The following is a 20,358-nucleotide window of genomic DNA, read 5'->3' as shown; positions in this document are numbered from 1 at the left end:
GGGATCTTAGTGTATTGGTGGATAAGAATTTAAAGTTCAAAGCTCACATAGCAAAAGTTGCAAATACAACTCAGGGGATAATTGGTATGTTGAAGCAAACCTTGACATGTAAGGATAAGGAAGTAATTTTGCCTCTTTATAAGGCTTTGATAAGACCACACTTGGATTACTGTGCACAGATTTGGTCTCCTGAGTTCCAAGAAGCTCTGGAAAGGGTGCAAAGAAGCGTTACAAAGATTATATCTGGATTATGGGATTTAGATTATGAGGACAGATTGCGAGTATGTGGATTGCAGACTCTGGTTAACAGGAGAATTTGAAAGGTGATTAGAGGTCTATAAACTTTTGAATGGGTGTTACAGCATTTCAACTGATGAAACTTTTTGTCATATGGAAGGTGGGGAGAGAACACTGGGACATCCATGGAAGTTAAGGTTGTTCTCAGTCAAGAAAGGGTTAAGAGCTAGGTTTTTCTCCCAGAGAGCAGTGAGTGAGTTGAATAATTTGTCCTTACGGGTAGTGAGTGCATCTAGTGTGAATGAATTCAAGGGTAGGTATGATAGCTGGGTTGGGTAATTTACAGCCTCCCTGCAGGTCTTAGATAATAATAATAATATTCAACTCAGCTCTTGAGAGGTCTGAGGGATTCCATAACTAAAATGAATAACAATTGTTAATGTTCAAGAATGTGAGTAAAGATAATCTAAGATGGTATGGTCACTTCAACAGAATGAGAAGCAAGGTTAGCAAAAGAGGTGTTTGTTAGCAAAACAGGAAAACGATCCAAAGGTAAATCAAGATCAAGATGGATTGGTAGAGTAAGAAGTGCATTAGAAGACAAATATACGCTCTCATAACATTGGAGTGTCATCAGATACTCCAGATTAATTTAGAGGAAATCTGTCTATAGGAAGTCAGCAATGATGTAGACTTTTTATATAGCACTATAATCTTCTTCTTCTCTGCAGCTTTTCCCACTTAAGTAGGGTCTCCTCCCCAACCTCCTCTCTTGGGCTATAGCCACATCCAAGTTCTTCATCCTGAAGTCCTCTTCCACCATCTCCCTCCATCTCTTCTTTGGCCACCCATGCTTCCTCCTCCCCTGCATGATCTTTCTTCCCACATACTCTTCCTCCTTCCTCATCACATGACCAAACCATCTCGACCTTGTCTTCTGTATCTTTGCTCCTAAGTTCGTAACTTTCACCGTTCCCCTTACATAGTAATTTCTCAGACGATCCTTTCTGGTCACACCGCACATCCATCTAAGCATTCTCTCTGATTTTATTTTTCCTCAGGGCCAGAGTTTCCATAGCATACATCATAGCTGGTCTCACTATTGTCCTGTAGATTTTGCCTTTTAGACTGATCGGCACCCTCTTATCACATAGCACTCCATCCATCTCTCTCTCTCTCTCCAGTTCCTCCATCCTGCATCCCACTTCCTTCTCAGCCTCACCATCCTCTTTCATTATTGAACCCAAGTATCTAAAGTGACTGACCTTCCTGATGACATTTCCTTCCAGTGCCAGATCTGTCTCCTGGCTGCCATCCACTTTGCAACACATATACTCTGTATTACTTCTGCTCAGTCTCAATAAATACCTTTCTCTTATAGTACTTTCATCCAACTTTCAAGTTTAGCTGCCACTTCTCTTGATTCTGCACACAGCACGATGTCATCTGCATACAACATAGTCCAAGGCGTGTCTTCTCTCACCTCCTCCGTTACCACCTCCATCACAATATTAAACAGGAACGGACAATGCTGACCGTCGATGCAAGCCAACTGTCACTGGAAAACTTTCTGTCTCTCCCAGGCAGGTCCGAACTCTTGCTTTCATGTTTCTGTACATCTCCTACACCAGCCTGACATATTTCTCCGATGCCTTCTTCTCTCTCAGACACCTCCAGACTTCTTGCCTTGGCATTCTACGCTTTCTCCAGATCAATAAATACTAGGTGTAGCTCCCGTTGCTTCTCTCAAAACTTTTCCATCATCTGTCATAACCCAAAGATAGCACTGTCTTCGATCGACCAGGCATGAAGCCAAATTGCTCCTTTTGCAATCTCCACCTCCTTCCTCAGTCTTCCATCAAGAACCCTCTCTGGGATTTTCATTGTGTGGGACATCAACTTTATTCCTCTGTAATTCTTACAGTCTTGTGCCCCACGGGCTCACTTTAGTGAGTACAGGCATGGCAAACCTGAGGTACCTGATGCTGGACCATGCCTTACTTCATGTAATATATCTGTAGACTGCCCCCCCCCCCCTTTCTTCTCTTCTTGCTCCTTACCCCCCAATGTATTAGAGTATTTGAGGACTAGGGGTGAATCTTTCCTATCTTGCTGTGTCATTTCGCCTATTGCAGCCACCGAAGGGAGCAAGCTAGACCAATAGATGCCAGTCCCAAGCCTGGATAAATGGCGAGGGTTGATGTCAGAAAGGGCATCCAGTCATAAAACTTCACTGCCAGCACTAGCTATATAGCACTATGATATTATTTTTGTATCCCTTGTGGGTACAATTCAGCATTCTGATGAAGGAAGTATTAAAGGCACAGTACTACTCTGAATAAAGTGAAATAAAGTTTCTTATTTACACTCAACCAGAGAAGACCACATTTATTCTACATATGAGCATTAACAAATGAGTATTTAGGCTTATGTGCTGGTTAAAACTCATTACGTTTAATGGAATGAATACAGCACAGAGAAACAATAAAATAAAAATAAAAAATAAAATAAACGTTTATTGGATCCTGTATTTGGCTTTTGTCACAGCAGCATCTTTGAGGATACAATCTTAAAATTGTAAAAACACATACAAAATACTCAAAACCAGAAAATGAGACAAAGCCTAAAATCCTATGAGTAGCCTCAGTAGCTCAGTCAGCATAAACGATGCCCTTTGGTTGAAAAGACCTAGATTCGATTCCTGTTGGTGACGTGAGGAACATTCATGTGGTCTCTTTCAACGAAAGGTGATAAGGTCAGGCGGTCTCATATGGAGGTGGGGTGGTTTCTCAACCAGAAACTTGGATTTTTCGTTCCCCAGAACAGGCAAACTGGCACTGTGAACACACATGGATTATAGTCATGAATACATCCCAGCCATATGCCAGTTCAGAGCAGGGATAAAATGGGGGGAGGGAGGGGGAGGGGAGAGACTACCCTGTAAAAATCTCACCAAGAATACTTTGTGGGCAAAGTCGCCTAGGGCCGGAAATGACTAATAGGGGAAAACCACCAGAGTCGTATGAAAGCCCCCCCCCCATTGATGAGGTTGGCCAGCCTTAACTGTTGGGTAAAAGGCAAAACATTTAGTTTCCCGAATCTTGGGGAGTTTAATTCAACCATATTTATCAAGATTAAGGTGGTTTAACAAATCTACTTATTCTAAGAAGTATTTCAGATTAATGTTTGGTAAAGCAAAGTCCCCCCCCCCCCATTTGATTCTATACAATATCCCAAGCATGGTCAGCTGCATTATTATTATGGCAGCAGATTTATTTCTTGTGTTCCAGGCAAATGTTGCTGGCAGATTCCCAGTTTGACCATAATTTGCAAGAACAAGGAATCTCGTAAACACCTGCAACAGAGAGTAGAGGAAGTGGATCCTTAGGACAATGAATATGAGCCAAAAGTTGTGTTTTCAATATCACAATTGACTTTCACTACAGTCAACACTAGTGTAACAAACTCCCCTACTAACCTACTGTCCCACCTGCAGTCTCATGCATACAATAGTATGTTAAAAAATTTTATGATAGTAAACTATCCACTATAACAAACTGTTCCTGTGATGTGATGTGATCCCTATGAATTTGCTAGTGATACTCAACTGTACTATGGAATGGCTTCTGAAATATGAAGATTACATTTATTTCTTTTACATTTGTAAAAACAGCAGTTAAATCTGGCCAGCTAGTGAGGAGGAACTAATTTCATGCAAAAGCAAATTCCATTCAATTATTATTACTATTATTAAGAGATACTTACAGGGAGTGAGAGACTCATTGAGGGAGGCCACATACTACATGCACCAATGTCAGGCTTGTTCTTGAATTCATTCAAACTACATGCAAACACAACATCCAATGGCAATCCATTCCACTCTATGAGAGAAAAACAGAGATCTCACCCCCTTCTTGGAAGCATTCATTCTCAGATTACAAGGATGCCCCCTCTCGTCCTTTTACCCACCCTCCATAAAATGAAAAATTCCATCACCCTTTCAGAAGTTTGTAAGTCTCAATATCATATCAACCCTCTTCCTGTGCAACAGCTCTAATACCTTCTCTTCATATATCTAAATTTCTTCATCCAGTGAAGAGCTGGCAGTGAGCCTAATGTTGCATACTAGATTGATAGCTTTTAGCAAAATGGGCACTCATTAGTTGAACAACCGCTTCTGTATCTGTCATCAACCTCACACCACCTGTATTCAGTAGTTATTTTTTCATATTCTTTCTTTTACTTGCAGCATAACAATAGATCTATTTGAAGAATCTGATGTATGACATAACTTATCTGATCTTGCCATGTCAATTTGTAGGAAAATAGTTGAACTTAAACTGTTACTTTATTTTTTGCGGGATTATGTTCTGAAAATATAACTCATAAACGCAAAACTATTATTTAATAACAAATTTGGCTACTAATCCTCACTCTTATCCACTATTAAATAAGATGTTTTAAATTTCTATTTGATCATAAAGTTTAAACTTCATATCGTGTCATGAATTTTAACAATATTCTCAGTGTGGAAAATTATGTTACCCGCAATTCCAATTTAGTGCACATAATAAGATGACCATTACCTGCTTTAATTTCAACAGTATTCTGATAATAGAAAAAAAAAAAATTTTAAAAAAGCTATTTCTTACCAATTTTTCCACCTTTGGAGTAAGGAGCTAGCAAATCCACAACCTTGATCCCTGTGACTAAAATTTCTTGTTCTACACTCATTTCAACAAATTCTGGTGCCTCCTGATGAATGGCAGAATATTTATCTGTCACTACTGGACCTCTCTCATCGATTGGTTCTCCAATAACATTAATAATCCTTCCTAATGTTTCAGGACCTACAGGAATTTTTATTGGAGAGCAAGTATCCATTACAGCTTGACCACGTACTAATCCTTCTGTACCATCCATAGCTATTGTTCTTACTGTACTTTCCCCTGAAAATGTGCATATTTTAATGCAGATACAGAAAGTATTACCAAATTCAAGATATTACAAATTTTTAAGATTCAGAAATTTCTCATCAGTATGTGAGGAGATATGAATATCAGACAATAACATGTATCTTGATATCAGTATTTGACATACATGCCTCCTCCTAATGGTACAAGAATATAAATTAAACACAAATTTCTTTGATATTTTCAATTAAAAAAAAAAAAAATTAACTATATTAGGTGTGTGGTTCCACGATCAAAAAATTGTCATGCAATCGGGGAATGTTCCTTTAAATGAAATTATCACTGCCACTTGTTCGAATATATTTTATATATCTTTGCTTGAGACCAAAAACTTGATCAGTAAAATATGTAATGGTAACCAAATTTTAAGTCATATCTGTCATCTAATAATTATGCAACAGCCAATATGCTGGGTGTAAAAATTATATATATATATATACACACACATATGAAGCATTGTAAAAGTCACACACACACGCACTCACGTCTCTTGGCTGTGATAGTTGTTCTGTTGGCTATAAGTGGTACTAGATATGATTTGCTATTATTATTTTCTCCTATTCTTAGAAATCAATCTTATTTTCTCAGTAATTAAGAAAATTGACTCTTCACACTTTCATATATAAAAAAAGGTTTAATAATTCCAATATACATAAACAAAAATATACAACATTCTAAATTTAGAAACAGTAACTCATCCTAAGAGACTTAAAAAAATAAAAAGCACGTTTTTCCTGAGCTTAAAATACTAGCTTCTTAATCAAAGGATAACCTTAAACAAAATTTGCTTAAACTTAAAAATTGACATTTTCTTTAACTGCATCTGCACTATGTCAAGAGGCAGTTTCTTTTCTTCATGCAGAAACTGTTCTGTATCTTGCTATGGAAAAAAAATGGAGCCAATTGTTTTATTTTCTTTAACGAAATATACTGATAGCTATCAATAAATTGGCAAGTTCACATACCTGAAAATTACCTTACTTTCAAAAATCTTGATAATAACTATATTTCCTATTCACAATAAGAGATAATGTTTCAGACTTGGATAATAAAATCTTCGATTCAGATAGCAAGCCACCTTTAATACTTTCTATAAAAATCACATAAAACATTCCTCCTTTTTACCTCTTTTTATTTCCACTTTTTATATGAAGAACATCCAAGTAAAAATGTCAAATTGTTTTGCTTATGTTCATTTTTATTAAAGTGCTACATATAGTGAGTGAAAATTTCCCTTATGAAGAATATGTTTTTGTTATATAAGATAATCTAGCAACATATAGATACCCCCCCCCTTACATACTAAAGTAAAAACAATGATAGTCACGAGAAACTGATGAAACCATGCTGATCATTTGCTGATAAGAAAAGTAGCCACTAAATCGCATTTCTTAAGAATTCTGGAAATGGATTCTGAAATGTCAGAAATATAAGGAATTGGAACTTAATGTACCATTTCTTTGTTATTTGAGCTAGGATTATAGGAATTAAAAAGCTGTTGCATGGTCCTTTCTGAGAAGCCACTGAGTTTCATATATCATTTGATGTTTAAAGAGTTCCTACTGTAATAGATGAATTGTAGAAAACTGGAAAAGCTTCCAAACTGGATGCTCTGTGGAAAAGAGAATACAAGAGCATCACTCTTACATTAGCAACAGTAAATCTGAAATATCTGGCTTGGCACACCACAGAATAGATACAGTCCACTTATATGCTTAAGTTGCTATACATATCTGAAATATACTTACTTCGGTGTCAGTATAAGTTTGAATGTTTGTTCAAAGGAAAAGCAGAGACTTGACTTCACTGTCTGAACTTAAATTGGAATGATTGCCTCTCTCTATGTAAGATATGGTAAAGTCTTATTTTAATCACATATCAATAAAATTAAATAGTTTATCAATATTGTGATATTTCCCCAGTTATACCATTGTATTGTATGTACAACATCAAGCGGCTCTTACTTTATCAAATCATCCATTGTTAGCATTCTATTTTGTAATTAACTGTTGTCAATACTGATGCCCTGTAATATTCAAGCTGAAATATATTGTCTTACATAAATGGTATTACTTATCTCTTGTGCTTTTTCATGTTAATTGAAGAAACCTCATGACACAAGTATCTCTTAAACAATAGGTATGAGTTATTTTCTTGTGTGATTCTGTGAAAAAAAATTTGATGCTACTGTTTCCCTAAGTGAACTTAAGGATTGATGAGGAACTTTTATCATGACTTTTCAGAGCAAGACTAACATTTTCTATGTTTGAGCATGACTAAAATGTACTGACTTCTGCCTTTGCAGAAGTTTTGTATTTAATGCTAGAAGACCCAAGTTTTTAAGGTCATGAATGAATAGAAATGTCATATAATTTAATAAATATATTTCGTTTGCTTTTATATTTGTGTCTGTGCGTGTACACACACTTTAATGAAATGTATAAAAAGAAAACAGTTTTCGTGTATAAGGCATAACACAACACCGAATGGGGCTGAGGAAAGAATCTGTAAATTGTAGGGGGAAATATATATATATAGTAGAACCTTCTAAATAATTAACACTTACTATTACTGTAACTGCCGTGTGGTTAAGCAAATAAATAGCAAATTTGTTTACTGTATGTTGTAATCCTTAGGAATTCACATAGAAAATAACACAGCATGTATATTATTGCATGTTTGTTTATGGTAGTGTTTGTATGTCACACTGTAGTAATGGCAGCCATTTTGTCACTAGAATTCACTTTGAATTTTGGCAATGGGCATGCATGTTAGTCGTTTTTACATTTGAACAAACATTTGAAAATCTGCAAAAAAAAAAAAAATCTATATTGTCAGTAAAGTGAAAGAACATAAAGTTGTCTTCTTCCGTTGCAATGATTTGAAGAATAAAAGACAGCAAATTTACTATCTATTTACTCTATTTACAAAATAGATTCATTGCAAAGGCTGATCTCTGGTCATTTCAGGGTTGATTATTTTTTCACATGTGAAATTCGTTTTTATTTTTGGGACGAGACATAATAAATAAATTGCGCAGCAAAAAAAAAAAGAAAGAAAAAAAGGGGGGGGGGGGTTAAATAATATAAGACAGTAAAGGAAATTCCAAATAACACAACACATGTAAAGACAAGTGACACAAAGGTCACCTCACTATGGTTAATTGGTTACTGGCTCTAAAATCGGCATTCAAGGATTAATGACAGGAGGGGGTGATAAAAGTACGTGATAAAAGGTAGAATGCAGATGAAGTTTTGATCCATGAAAGATGCTGGGGTAGGGTGGCTATTTCATCCACCTCAGCCAGTAGGGAGGTTAAGTGTCGTTCGTATGCACACGTAACAACTGTAGTTTAGTTACCATTATTTGGCTAGCATTTGTAAAGCAGTATACGTATATATGCCTAATTATATGGTTAAAGTAGTTGTCATGGTCTGTAAGAATAGATTTTTCAATGAATTTATTATTCTTATTTTACTGTTACTTGTTTATTTAATCAAAACCAAGATACTACTGTTTCTATATTTGTATTTTTTCAGCTTTTAAAATAATTATTTATTTGATTTATTTATGTTTATTTTGGATTTAATAAATATTTATTTCACTTTTGATAGCATAATACACATAATGCCAAGAAAGTTTGAATCTGTAGCTAGTAAAAGAAAATGACTCAGAGAAAAGGAAAAACAGCTAAATAGTCAAAAAGGAGTAATTTTGTCTTTATTACATTCTTCTGAAAATGAAGAATTTCATAGAACTGAAGTTGTACCTCAAACTTCTCGGAATGAAAGGCAACATTGGTATCAGTATCAGAAGGAGACGAAAGTGAAAATGAAGAACATCAAAATAACATGGAAAATATAGGAGAGAAAGAAGTAAATGAAACAAATCAAGAGGGTTTTAAAGATTTTCAATCAGAGTCTATACTTACCAGCAAGCAAGCTATCTCTTATCCTACCAATATAGCAGTGTAGCCAATTAGTATTAATGAACAATTTATCAAACATATTTTAATAAATATGCCTCAGAATGTTGGTAAAGTCGAAATTAAAAAAAAAAAAAAAAATCCACAGAACACAATAGAACATATGCCAGAAATGTAAATGAACCACATTTTTTACTGTAAAAAAGTGAATGGAACAAAGGAAACCAGCAAAGCAATTTACTGCTTTGTTTGTAAATTGTTTTCTAAGTTAAATAATAGCTTAATGAAGGGTTTTAATGATTGGAGAAATATAACACAAACCTTATGTGATCCCGAGCATTCTACCTGAGCATGTACGAGCGATGTGCACATATCACAAAAGAAAAATCAAGTTCTGTAAATAATCAAATTGATTCTGAATTGATGAAACAAATACAATCTGAAGAAAATTATTGGAGTGAGTTAAAAAGAATAATTGCTACCAGGGCTTTAGAGGCAATACAAATGATTTTTTTTTTCTGATTCTTTCGGAAATTATTTATTGTGTTTACATTATTTAAGTGAACTTGATGATTTTTTAAAATCATCACATGAAAATGTACGGCAACTGTGTTCTGGCAGATCAAATTATCTTTCTTACCACACTTGTGATTAATTCATAGTATTAATAGCTAATAAACAAGAAAAATATTAATATCAGAAATTAAGGAAGCTGCTTATTTTTGCAATAATACTCGATTCAACGCCAGATGCTACCCATAATCACCAACTAGTATTACATTTAGGTAAGTTGCCACAAATTCTGACATTAAAGAAACATTTATTGGGTTCATCAGTATTATACAACACAATTCCTTATATTTAGAAGAGGTAGTATTAAAAACATTAGAAGAATTATCTTTAGAGATAAGAATGTGTAGAGGGCAAAGCTATGATAATGCTACCAATATGAAATATACAGGTTTAAAATTAGACTGAAAAAACAATCCCTCTGCACATTATACCATGCTCTAGTCATTCCATAAATTTAATTGGCAACTATGCCACGAAATCTTGTCCAGAAGCAGTGCAATATTTTTGTTTTATTCAAAATGTATATAATTACTTTTCATCTTCAACAAGAAGATGGGATATACTCCTTAAACATTTAAAAAAAAAAATCGTTAACAGTTAAAAAACTAAATGAAAGGAAGTGGCCTGCAAGAGGTGATGCTATATTGCCTTTGAAAAGTGGATATAAACAAATTAAAGAGGCATTACTCGAATCATCCATTTATCCACATGAAACATATTTCTAAATTAGAGAGCTCATCGTTGGCTGAACATTTTGACAATTCAGGAACAACAATTTTAATAGCTGTGTGGGACAAAATTTTACAACAAATAAATACTACTAGTAAATCTCTACAAGATCCCAATATGGATTTGTTGTTAGCTAATAATTTGTTACAGTCTTTAGTTGGTTTTATTTTAGATATAAGAAATAGTTTTGCTGTTTAAATGAAGAAGTGAATTTATTAACAAATGAGACAAAATTTAAAGATGAGAAGGAAAGAGTGAAAAAAAAAAAAAAACCTCTGACAAAGTTTCACAATCTAACGATGAGATGATATTACATGGGAAAGAAAATTTCATTGTTAATACTTTTAATGTCATTTGCACGATAAGCTAATTTTGGAAATTAATGAAAGAGCAAAAAGTTATTTAGACATATTAGACATTTTTTGAAGAAAGATATATCAAGACAAGTACAAGATTAAGAAAATTTTACAAATTTATGGGACTGACATTGACTCAGAAAAATTTATTGGTGAAGTTAAGCAATGTTTAATAATGATAAAGGAAGAAAATTCTTGAATTAAAAATATGTAGATTTATAAATAATGGGTTAAGGTATACTTTTCCAAACATAGAAACAATTTTAAAAATATTTTTGGCAATGCCTATTTCAAATACAAGTGCTGAACGGTCATTTTCAGTGTTGAAACAAATAAAAAATTATTTAAGAAGCAACTTGCACCAAAATAAAACAAGTGACCTGTTTTATTATGCATTGAATCAAATGTATGATTGATCAAATGTATGTAAATTATGCATTGAATCAAATGTAATGGACTATTAATTATGATGACATTATAGATACATCTGCTAAAACCAAAGCCAAAAAAAACTTTTTGTATTAATTTTTGAATGTAAATTTGAACTGATTTATTTTTATATTTTTTTAAAATGCAAATATATGTATACCAATGTTGTCTCATTTTTATTTTATTAAAATGAGCTATTATGGAAATCGACTATTATTTTCAATAAACTAAAAAAAAATGTGTATGAATTTGATTAACTGAAACAGAATTGTTCTTTTGAGGCCTCAATGATGTTGCACCTAGAGCCTCCAAAAGTATAAATGTGGTCCTGGCAAGATGGAATATGTAACAAAGTTCCTTTTACTGGAAGTGCATTTGGAACTGCTTAATTCATGTATTCTTATTGTTTGATGATTATTCTTCATACCTACTTCCGCAAAAATTAGGAAAAGATGCATTAAGGAAATCTGCTTACTAAAAGACATTTCAAGTATACTAGGTAGTGAAATCTTCAACTTTTATGTTCTAAGGAATTTGAGAGAATTTGGAAGAATTGTATTCTTATTGGCTTAAACCATAAATAAAATTATGGTAAAACATGACAGAATTTCATGCTGGCTGGGGCATTGCCCGTTATATAGTTAAACATTGTTTTCACCAGGGGAACCAAAGCAAACAGCAAAAAAGTCAGTTACTGGAACAAATCTGGAAATACACCCAAACTCAAAATTACCAGAGTTCAAGATCGGTACTATCAACATAAGAAGCCTGAATGGCAAAGAAATGGAGCTGGGTGAGGAATTAGATAAGTACCAGTGTAAAATTTGATGAAATATAAATTTTCCAGAAAAAGTGCACAAAGTTGGAGTTCCGCTCTGCCCGATTGTCGACGGTAGAAATTCTCCAACATATCTACTAGCTAAATATCTAGCTGGTCTTTTGAAAGATAATATAAAGAAATCAGATTCCTTCATAAAGAACTCTGAGCATTTGACGGAAAAATTAAAAGGCATCACCATCTTAAATACAGACATACTTGCAAGTCTTGACGTAGTGTCGTTATTCACAAACGTACCTGTTGAAAAAGTTATCAAGATCATAGAAAATCTCTATCCACATGACATAGTTTAGCTCTTTCGGCATTGCCTCAAATCAAATTATTGATGGCTTAGCCATGGGCAGTCCCTTGTCACTTCCCTGTGCTGATTTGTTCATGGAAAAACTAGAAGCTACTATCCTGTCCAAAGTAAATCCAAAGGTGTTGATTTGGTGCAGATATGTAGATGATATATTCATTATTTGGAAAGACACAGGAAACACCTTATTTGAGTTCCTTACAAAAATAAATTCCTTCCGCAAGAAAATAAAGTTCAAGTTAGAGCTGGAAAAGAACAATCAATTACCTTTTCTAGATACACTAATAAAGAAACAAGAGAATGGACAAATCCAGCTCACAATATATCGAAAACCAACAGACACTGGACGTTACCTACATTTCAAATCAGCTCACCATTATGCACAAAAAATTAGCATTATACATATGCTTAAAAATAGAGCAACCAATATTATCTCAGAAGAAAAAGATCTCCATGATGAACTCACTCTCATATCTCAAACACTGGTAAACAACGGTTATCCAAAAAACATAATCCAAAAGATTCTTCATAGGAACAATCCACAGCAACTACTGCCTGTCACACAATATGCATTGTCTATTGCCATCCCTTATGCTGGCTCAGTTTCAACAAAAATAGCCAAACTCATGAGGTCTTTCAACGTCAGCGTTGCTCTTAAACCTGTCAAAACTATACGACACATCTTAAGATCTCCTAAGGACAGTAATGCCTTTTACAAATATGCAGCTGTATACAACATCCCATGTCCCTGTGGGTTAAATTATATAGGCCAAACTTCAAGAATCCTCCTAGAAATTTGAAAAAAAAAAAGAACATATAGGAGATGTTAACAACAACAGAACAGACACTTCAGGATTAGCCCATCATTTCTCGATTTCTCACCACCTCATCGATTGAGATAACAGCTCCATGCCTTATATAGAAAATTTTAGATGTAGAAACTTCAAAGAAGCTGCAGTTGTACTCTGAACAGGAGATAATCTAAACAGAAATGAAAGTACGATACTGAAAGATATCTGGAAAAGCTTAATAAATTCACTTAGCTTACCATAATTTCATTTCGCGAAAAACTATACAACACACATAACGAACAACGACTGAGACTCCACGCTCCATGCTTATGATGTTACGCATCAGCTCAGTTTTAATTTTACTTGATTTGACCACGCTACTCCATTCTTCTTTTTTTACTAGTAAACGTTATTGTACCGACTTTCTTGTCCTGAAGAAGCCAGACAGAATAGCTAATGAAACTTGTTGACAATTATGTAGATCTTTTAAATATTTATGGTTAACTAATAAACCAAAAGAAAATAACTATTTTTATGGAAAGTTTGTAAAGACAACAGTAAGAACAAAAAAAAAACTTACATGCCTGCTTCTCTCTGCTATACATTTACAGAGCTGAAACCTGGACTGTGCAAGTGATATTTGCAGATGTGATTCTTTTGATCAATGGTTTTTAAAGATCCATGCTATGATGGTCAAAAATATATGTTAAGTGATAGGAAAAGAGGCAAGTCCAGAATGAGATGGACTCATAATATTAAACAGAAATGGCTTACAGCAGAAGCAAAAGCAGTAGTGGGTGCTTATGATGGATCTCGCTTGCATAGCAAACCATTCACTAACAGCTGCTTGAGGTATATTTGTACATATGTGCAAATTGTACATACTGTGCAAATCTCTACAATATTGTTCGGTATTCAGTACTTAAAATTCTTTGCTCATAAATTTTCAAATAAACTTACCAAGATGCTGTGCTACTTCAAGTATTAGCCTTGGCTTCCGGCCTTGCACTTCTAAAGCATTTAAGATTGGTGGAAGTGTGTCATCAAACTGGACATCAACAACAGCACCAATGACTGCCACAATTTTACCAGCACTACCTGCCTTTTGCTGGGCAGCAGGAGCAGTGGCAGCATATTTACGCTGATCTAAATAAATTATAATGTATATTATTATATTATATATATTATATTATTATATTAATAAATTATAAATGTATAACTGAGAGGACACCTCCAGATAGACTTTAAAGGAATGCGGAGGACCGACCAGGGCTTCTGACCTAATGTCCAATCCTCACCTTCTTGAGGTGCACCCTGTTGGGTATCTACCTGGATACTGAATGAACGAGGATGGGCTGGCAATTTGGGATTTAGCCAACCAAATTGTATTCTTATTGGCTTGAACCAATATAGAAAATGATGGTACAACATGACAAAATTTCATGCCAGCTGGGGCTTCACCCGGTTAAACAAGGCTCCCGTTGTTTTCAAAAGGGAAGCAGGGCGAACATCAAAAAGTCAGCTACTGGAACAAATCTGAAAGCACACCAACTCAACATCACCAGAGATAAAGATCGGTACTATCAACATAAGAAGCCTGAATGGCAAAGAAATGGAGCTAGCCGAGGAATTAGATAAGTACCAGATCGACATAATAGGGGTGACTGAAACAAAAAAGACAAAAACTGGTGAGATCTTTCTGGGCAATAAATACAAAATATTATATTCAGGAAATGACAATAGAGGAAAAGAAGGAGTAGCCATAGTATTCAACACAAAATACGAGGCTAATCTTCTTGAATGGCAGGCAGTCTCAAGTAGAGTGATGTGGGCAAATATCAGAATGGGGAATTGGACAATGAGACTTATTTGTGCCTATGGTACCATAGAAGGTTCTACTAAGGTAGAAGTGGAGAAATTTTTTGAGGCTTTAGAAAAAGCAACTGACACAATGAAAAAGGAAAAGTTGGTCCTTGTTGGGGATCTAAATAGCAAAGTAGGAAATGATTGTCAGACATACAAAAATGTTTTGGGAAAATATGGAGAAAAGAGCAAAGCTAATAATAATGGCAAATACATATTGGATTTCTGCTCAGGACATGGACTGGTTATTACTAACACCATGTTCCAACATAAAAATGTGCACAAATTCACATGGAGATAAGAAGCAAGGAATAAGAAAAGTCTCATTGACTATGTTATTGTTGATAGTGATGTTTTCTCCCTTCTGCAGGACACTAGAGTGTACAGAGGATTTGAAATTGGAAGCGATCACTATTTAGTCTTGATCAGGATAAAATTGAATTTCATATTGAAAAGAATTATTATTTCAGGCAACTCCACGGAGTCCTTAGACTCATCGAGGGAGGCCCTAAAAATCATGTCCACACAACTATACATTCTCACAGTATCTATCATACTTTGCCTTGAACTCGCTCACCGTCATAGCACCCACAACAGACTCTGGCAGCTTATTCCACTCTAAAAGTAAAGAACCCAGCTCTAACACCACTGCTAACCACACTCTTGCCCAGCTTCCATAGCTGTCCCCTAGTTCTCCCACCACTAGTTCTGATCTCAAAAATATCCTCTGAATTAATCCTATAGAATCCCTTTAGCAATTTGAATGTCTCAATCATATCTCCCCTTTTCCGCCTATCAACTAGTTTCTGCAACCCACAAATCTTCAACCTGTTCTCATATGGTTCATTCCATAGACCTGCTATCATCTTAGTCACTTGCCTCTGGATCCTCTCAACCTCCTCCCCATCAAGAAGGAACCGAGGTGACCAAATCTGGGCACAGTAGTTGAGATGAGGTCTTATCAAGGCTCGGTACAGAGGTACAATAACTTGCTTGTCTCTGCTCATCAAGGTATTTTTCAACAACCAAGTGAGTTGATGAGCTGATTTAGCTACTTTTGCAATGTGTCCCCTAAACTTCATCTCCCTATCCACCAACACTCCAAAGTGTTGGTGGATAGGGAGATGAAGTTTAGGGGACACATTGCAAAATCTGGCCACATCAATCTCCTGGAGTACAGTTCCAATGTGGTATACTGCTAATCTTTTCACACCAAAATGCATAACCTTACATTTTGTCACATTAAATTGACATCCATTCTCCTTAGCCCAGAACTCCAATCTATCCAAGTCATCCTGCAAGATTTTGACATCTTCTGCATTCACTATTGCCCTACCCAACTTTGCATCATCAGTGAACAAATGAACTGTTCCACTTAGATCCTTCCCTATATCGTTAATGAACAAATTAAACAGCAGTGGTCCAAGAACAGAACCCTGCGGCACACCAATAGTCACAGGCTGTCTTTTGGACTCTACTCCTGAATAAACTACTCTTTGATATCTCTCCATCAACCACCCACCTATCCATCTCATCAACCCTATATCCATTCCCATATGTTGTAGTTTACGGATTAGAAATCCATGTGGTATCTTGTCAAATGCCTCTGCCAAGTCCAGCAGTATCACTGTAAACCCATTTCCCTTATCCAGTTCAGTCGTCACCTTGTTATAAAACTTGAGTAAGTTACTGAGGCATGATCTACCCTTCACAAAGCCATGCTGTCCCCTGTACAGTATCTCATTTTCATCAATCCATTCCTGTATTTTTCCCTTGACTACTTTCTCCAAGATCTTGACAACGACTCCTGATATGCTGATCGGTCGGTAATTTGCAACCGTAGTCTTGGATTCTCCTTTATGCTGTGAAACTATTTTCTCCTCTTTCCACACCTTCGGGACTAAACCAGGCCTGAGACTCAGATTAAACAACATGGTCAAGGGCACTGATAATTCCTTAGCCGCTTCACGCAAGACCCGTGCCGGTATACCATCCAATCCCACAGATGTATTCACATTAAGGTTCTGTAATTGGGGGGGGGGGTGGGGGGGGGGGGGGGTGGGGGGGGGGGGGGGTGGGGGGGGGGGGGGGTGGGGGGGGGGGGGGGTGGGGGGGGGGGGGGGTGGGGGGGGGGGGGGGTGGGGGGGGGGGGGGGTGGGGGGGGGGGGGGGTGGGGGGGGGGGGGGGTGGGGGGGGGGGGGGGTGGGGGGGGGGGGGGGTGGGGGGGGGGGGGGGTGGGGGGGGGGGGGGGTGGGGGGGGGGGGGGGTGGGGGGGGGGGGGGGTGGGGGGGGGGGGGGGTGGGGGGGGGGGGGGGTGGGGGGGGGGGGGGGTGGGGGGGGGGGGGGGTGGGGGGGGGGGGGGGTGGGGGGGGGGGGGGGTGGGGGGGGGGGGGGGTGGGGGGGGGGGGGGGTGGGGGGGGGGGGGGGTGGGGGGGGGGGGGGGTGGGGGGGGGGGGGGGTGGGGGGGGGGGGGGGTGGGGGGGGGGGGGGGTGGGGGGGGGGGGGGGTGGGGGGGGGGGGGGGTGGGGGGGAATCGATTTCCTTAGTACTCCCCATAATACAATGCGCACACCTTTTTGGGTGTGTGTTACGCATTATGGGAAGGGCCACTACCCAGACTGGTTTTAAACTTTGAGGTCTCATCAATGGGAGCCAGATCCAGAAGAGATATCAAGGTTGAAGTAATGCAAAGTCATATTTCACATAAACAAGTAGTCAAAAGGTGTCGCACCTCATTATGGGAAGGGCTACTATTCAGACCAGTTTCAACCTTTATTGAGGTATGTTAAAGTGCAAAGATCTCTCCAAGAACTCTGGGTGGTCTACGTGATCTCGCTCAATGTCACTGAGTGACCCTAAGGGATCGTTACTCAATTCATCACACCTGACCTGAATCATTCCAGGATAGGAAACTCAGTAGTGGCTCCACCCAGAGACAGAAGACATCTCTACTCCCTGGAAAGAAACTCCCATCACTGGAAACCAGATCCAGAAGGGATACCAAGGTTGAAGTAATGAAGAAGCCATATTTCCATATATAAGTAGTCAAAGGGTGTCACACCTATAAGGCCTGACACCCGTCAACTATTAAAATACTCTGGATTAGAGATAGATGCTGAAATTTTTTTCACTTTTTATACTATAAATTAAAGATGCTAAGAAATTACATTCTTAATCTAATCCTTTATTCAAGTGTAAGCAAACAATGTTTGAGCATGAAGTACCTTCACAACTGGGCTACTTATATATAGAGGATAATGACTTCACATCAATTGCCTTGGTATCCCATAATGCAAAGCACACATCCTTTCAGATGTGTATAATGCTATGCATAATTGGAAGGGTCACTACCCAAACCAGTTTCAACCTTTATTGAGGTCTCATTAGCGGGAGCCAAATCCAAAAGAAATACCATGTTTGAAGCAATGCAGAATTATTATTAGAAAAAGTATTAAAAATATGGTGATGCATCATTTTGCTACTTGCACTTGAAAGACTCCTGCAATCAGTATCTCCATAGTTCCACAATATCTCTCACTGATACTCAGTAACAGTCAAAACTAGTCTGGCTAGTGGCTGCCCATAATGCATAGCAATAAGCACATCTGAAAGGAAGTATACTGTACATTATAGGATACTGGGTCAATCTAATGTGAATTCATTTGCCAATATACTGAAGAAGCCTAGTCATTAAGTTACTTAATGCACAAACTTTGCTCACAAAGCTCGAAGTGGCTTTATAAGTATTTACTTCATAGAATAGAGCTTCAATAGCTAATCAACAGATCAATGAAGGTTTATAGTACATTAGTATCATTACTTTACAACCCTTCATTAATCACTTAACATATAAAAAACAGGATGGCTCCATATACTGAATTAGTTTATGTAAGCATTTTTAGGCTCCAATGAATTTGTGAATTTTAATGATTTTTCAGGGTTTTTTCCCTCTCATTTTGATCCAGATCTGGCGTCATCCTCAAGGCTAATAATAATTTGGGTGTTTCAATTATACAACTCTGATTTTGAACTGCGAAAATATTTATTTAGTAATTAGAAGTTCCGAAAAACTACTTTATTATTTAAATAATTACTGGAAATTATTTAAAATAGGCATGCTACTTATCAACAAATACAAAAATTTGGAGTTCTCAGGCAAGGTTTAAAATGTTAAGTTTTTTTTTTTTTGTTTGTTTCCTTCATACTTTAACTAAAATAATCATTAAGCAAATATTTTAACGGAACTAGACGTATAAGGAATCAATAAGAGAGATAAAAATAAATGATCAAATAAAAGGTAAACGTGTAATAAGTTAGTTTCAGAAAATATTCTTATAAATAAATAATCTTAAAACATTATGAAATTTTATATCTCATACAATTACAAAAATATACACTATAATTCTTTTTTGTTTCTACTAGCACTAAATAGTCAAACATTTATGGATATAGTTTTCATACTTGGATATTTTTAGAAAAAAAAAAAAAAAACTTACGTGCGGCTGATATACATGGCGTTAATTTGGAAGTATGTTGTATAATTAAGAGAGAAGTGGCGGGCTTTGCCGATTTCAGAAGAGAGGTACAAGCTCGAGCAAATGTACTTAACATGATTTTTGGTTAAAAGAAAAACAATTATAAAGTTAATAAAAATACACCCAAGAACAACCACGACCTAAACGACCTACTCAACTCTCACCAATTCATAGGCCCGGATGAAAATCCCTATACCGCATATTGTAATTAGTATTCGACCACTAGAGGCGCCGCAGTATTTTCAGGAAGAGGAAATATACAAGTTGGAGCCAAAACAAAGACAGTGGAGTGGGCTTGTACTATAATACAGTACCTTTTTCAGAAGAATGACAACAGAGAAAATTAATCATGAGAGAGAAGAAACTAACAGTTAGATACTTTAAACAATAAACTCAAATTAAAATCATTTTTCAGAGTGTTAAGCACAAAATTTAATGTTAAGCACAAATCCGAGATTATATGGCTGACCAGATGAATATTATTGCTATCATTGCTGGGCTAGGACATATGGATATCCAGAATCGGCATATTTGTCCCATATATAACGTAAGCCGATTTTGGAGAGAGGAAATTTTTAAGAGGAACATGGGAAGATTTTAGAGTATATAAAAATCTTGAGATCTTACCCAGAGGGTGAAGGTCAGTTTTATTTCTTCTTTATTATCTTTGATATATTGTCTGTTACATGTAGGGCATAAGGATGATTTAATGCTATTTTCTAATGTCAACTCCTCTGCGGATGTTTCTTTCTTTGGGTAGGTGTTGTAGGATTTTCGTTATCGTTTTTAGTCAATATCTACTTTGAGATAG

General features: G+C 36.6%; 1 protein-coding gene across 1 annotated transcript in view; it reads right to left on the bottom strand.

Moving 5' to 3' along the window:
* ATPsynbeta (ATP synthase, beta subunit) overlaps positions 1–19,729 on the bottom strand; it is a 101,206-nt gene extending 81,477 nt beyond the window's left edge. The window contains exons 1-3 of the mRNA XM_090394806.1: positions 19,509–19,729; positions 14,110–14,295; positions 4,890–5,186 (exon numbers count right to left, since the gene is read on the bottom strand). Coding sequence (XP_090250932.1) covers positions 4,890–5,186; positions 14,110–14,295; positions 19,509–19,623 — 598 coding nt within the window. The 5' untranslated portion in view covers positions 19,624–19,729. The remainder of the gene's footprint in view (positions 1–4,889; positions 5,187–14,109; positions 14,296–19,508) is intronic.
* Positions 19,730–20,358: the final 629 nt, after the last annotated feature.

This window comes from Typopeltis vanoorti, chromosome 6 (assembly GCF_054136105.1).
Source record: "Typopeltis vanoorti isolate ZY-2024b chromosome 6, IOZ_Tvanoo_1.0, whole genome shotgun sequence".
Taxonomy (NCBI): Eukaryota; Metazoa; Arthropoda; class Arachnida; order Uropygi; family Thelyphonidae; genus Typopeltis; species Typopeltis vanoorti.
Note: the sequence above shows the minus strand (reverse complement) of the source record. Positions and strands in the feature narration are given on the sequence as shown.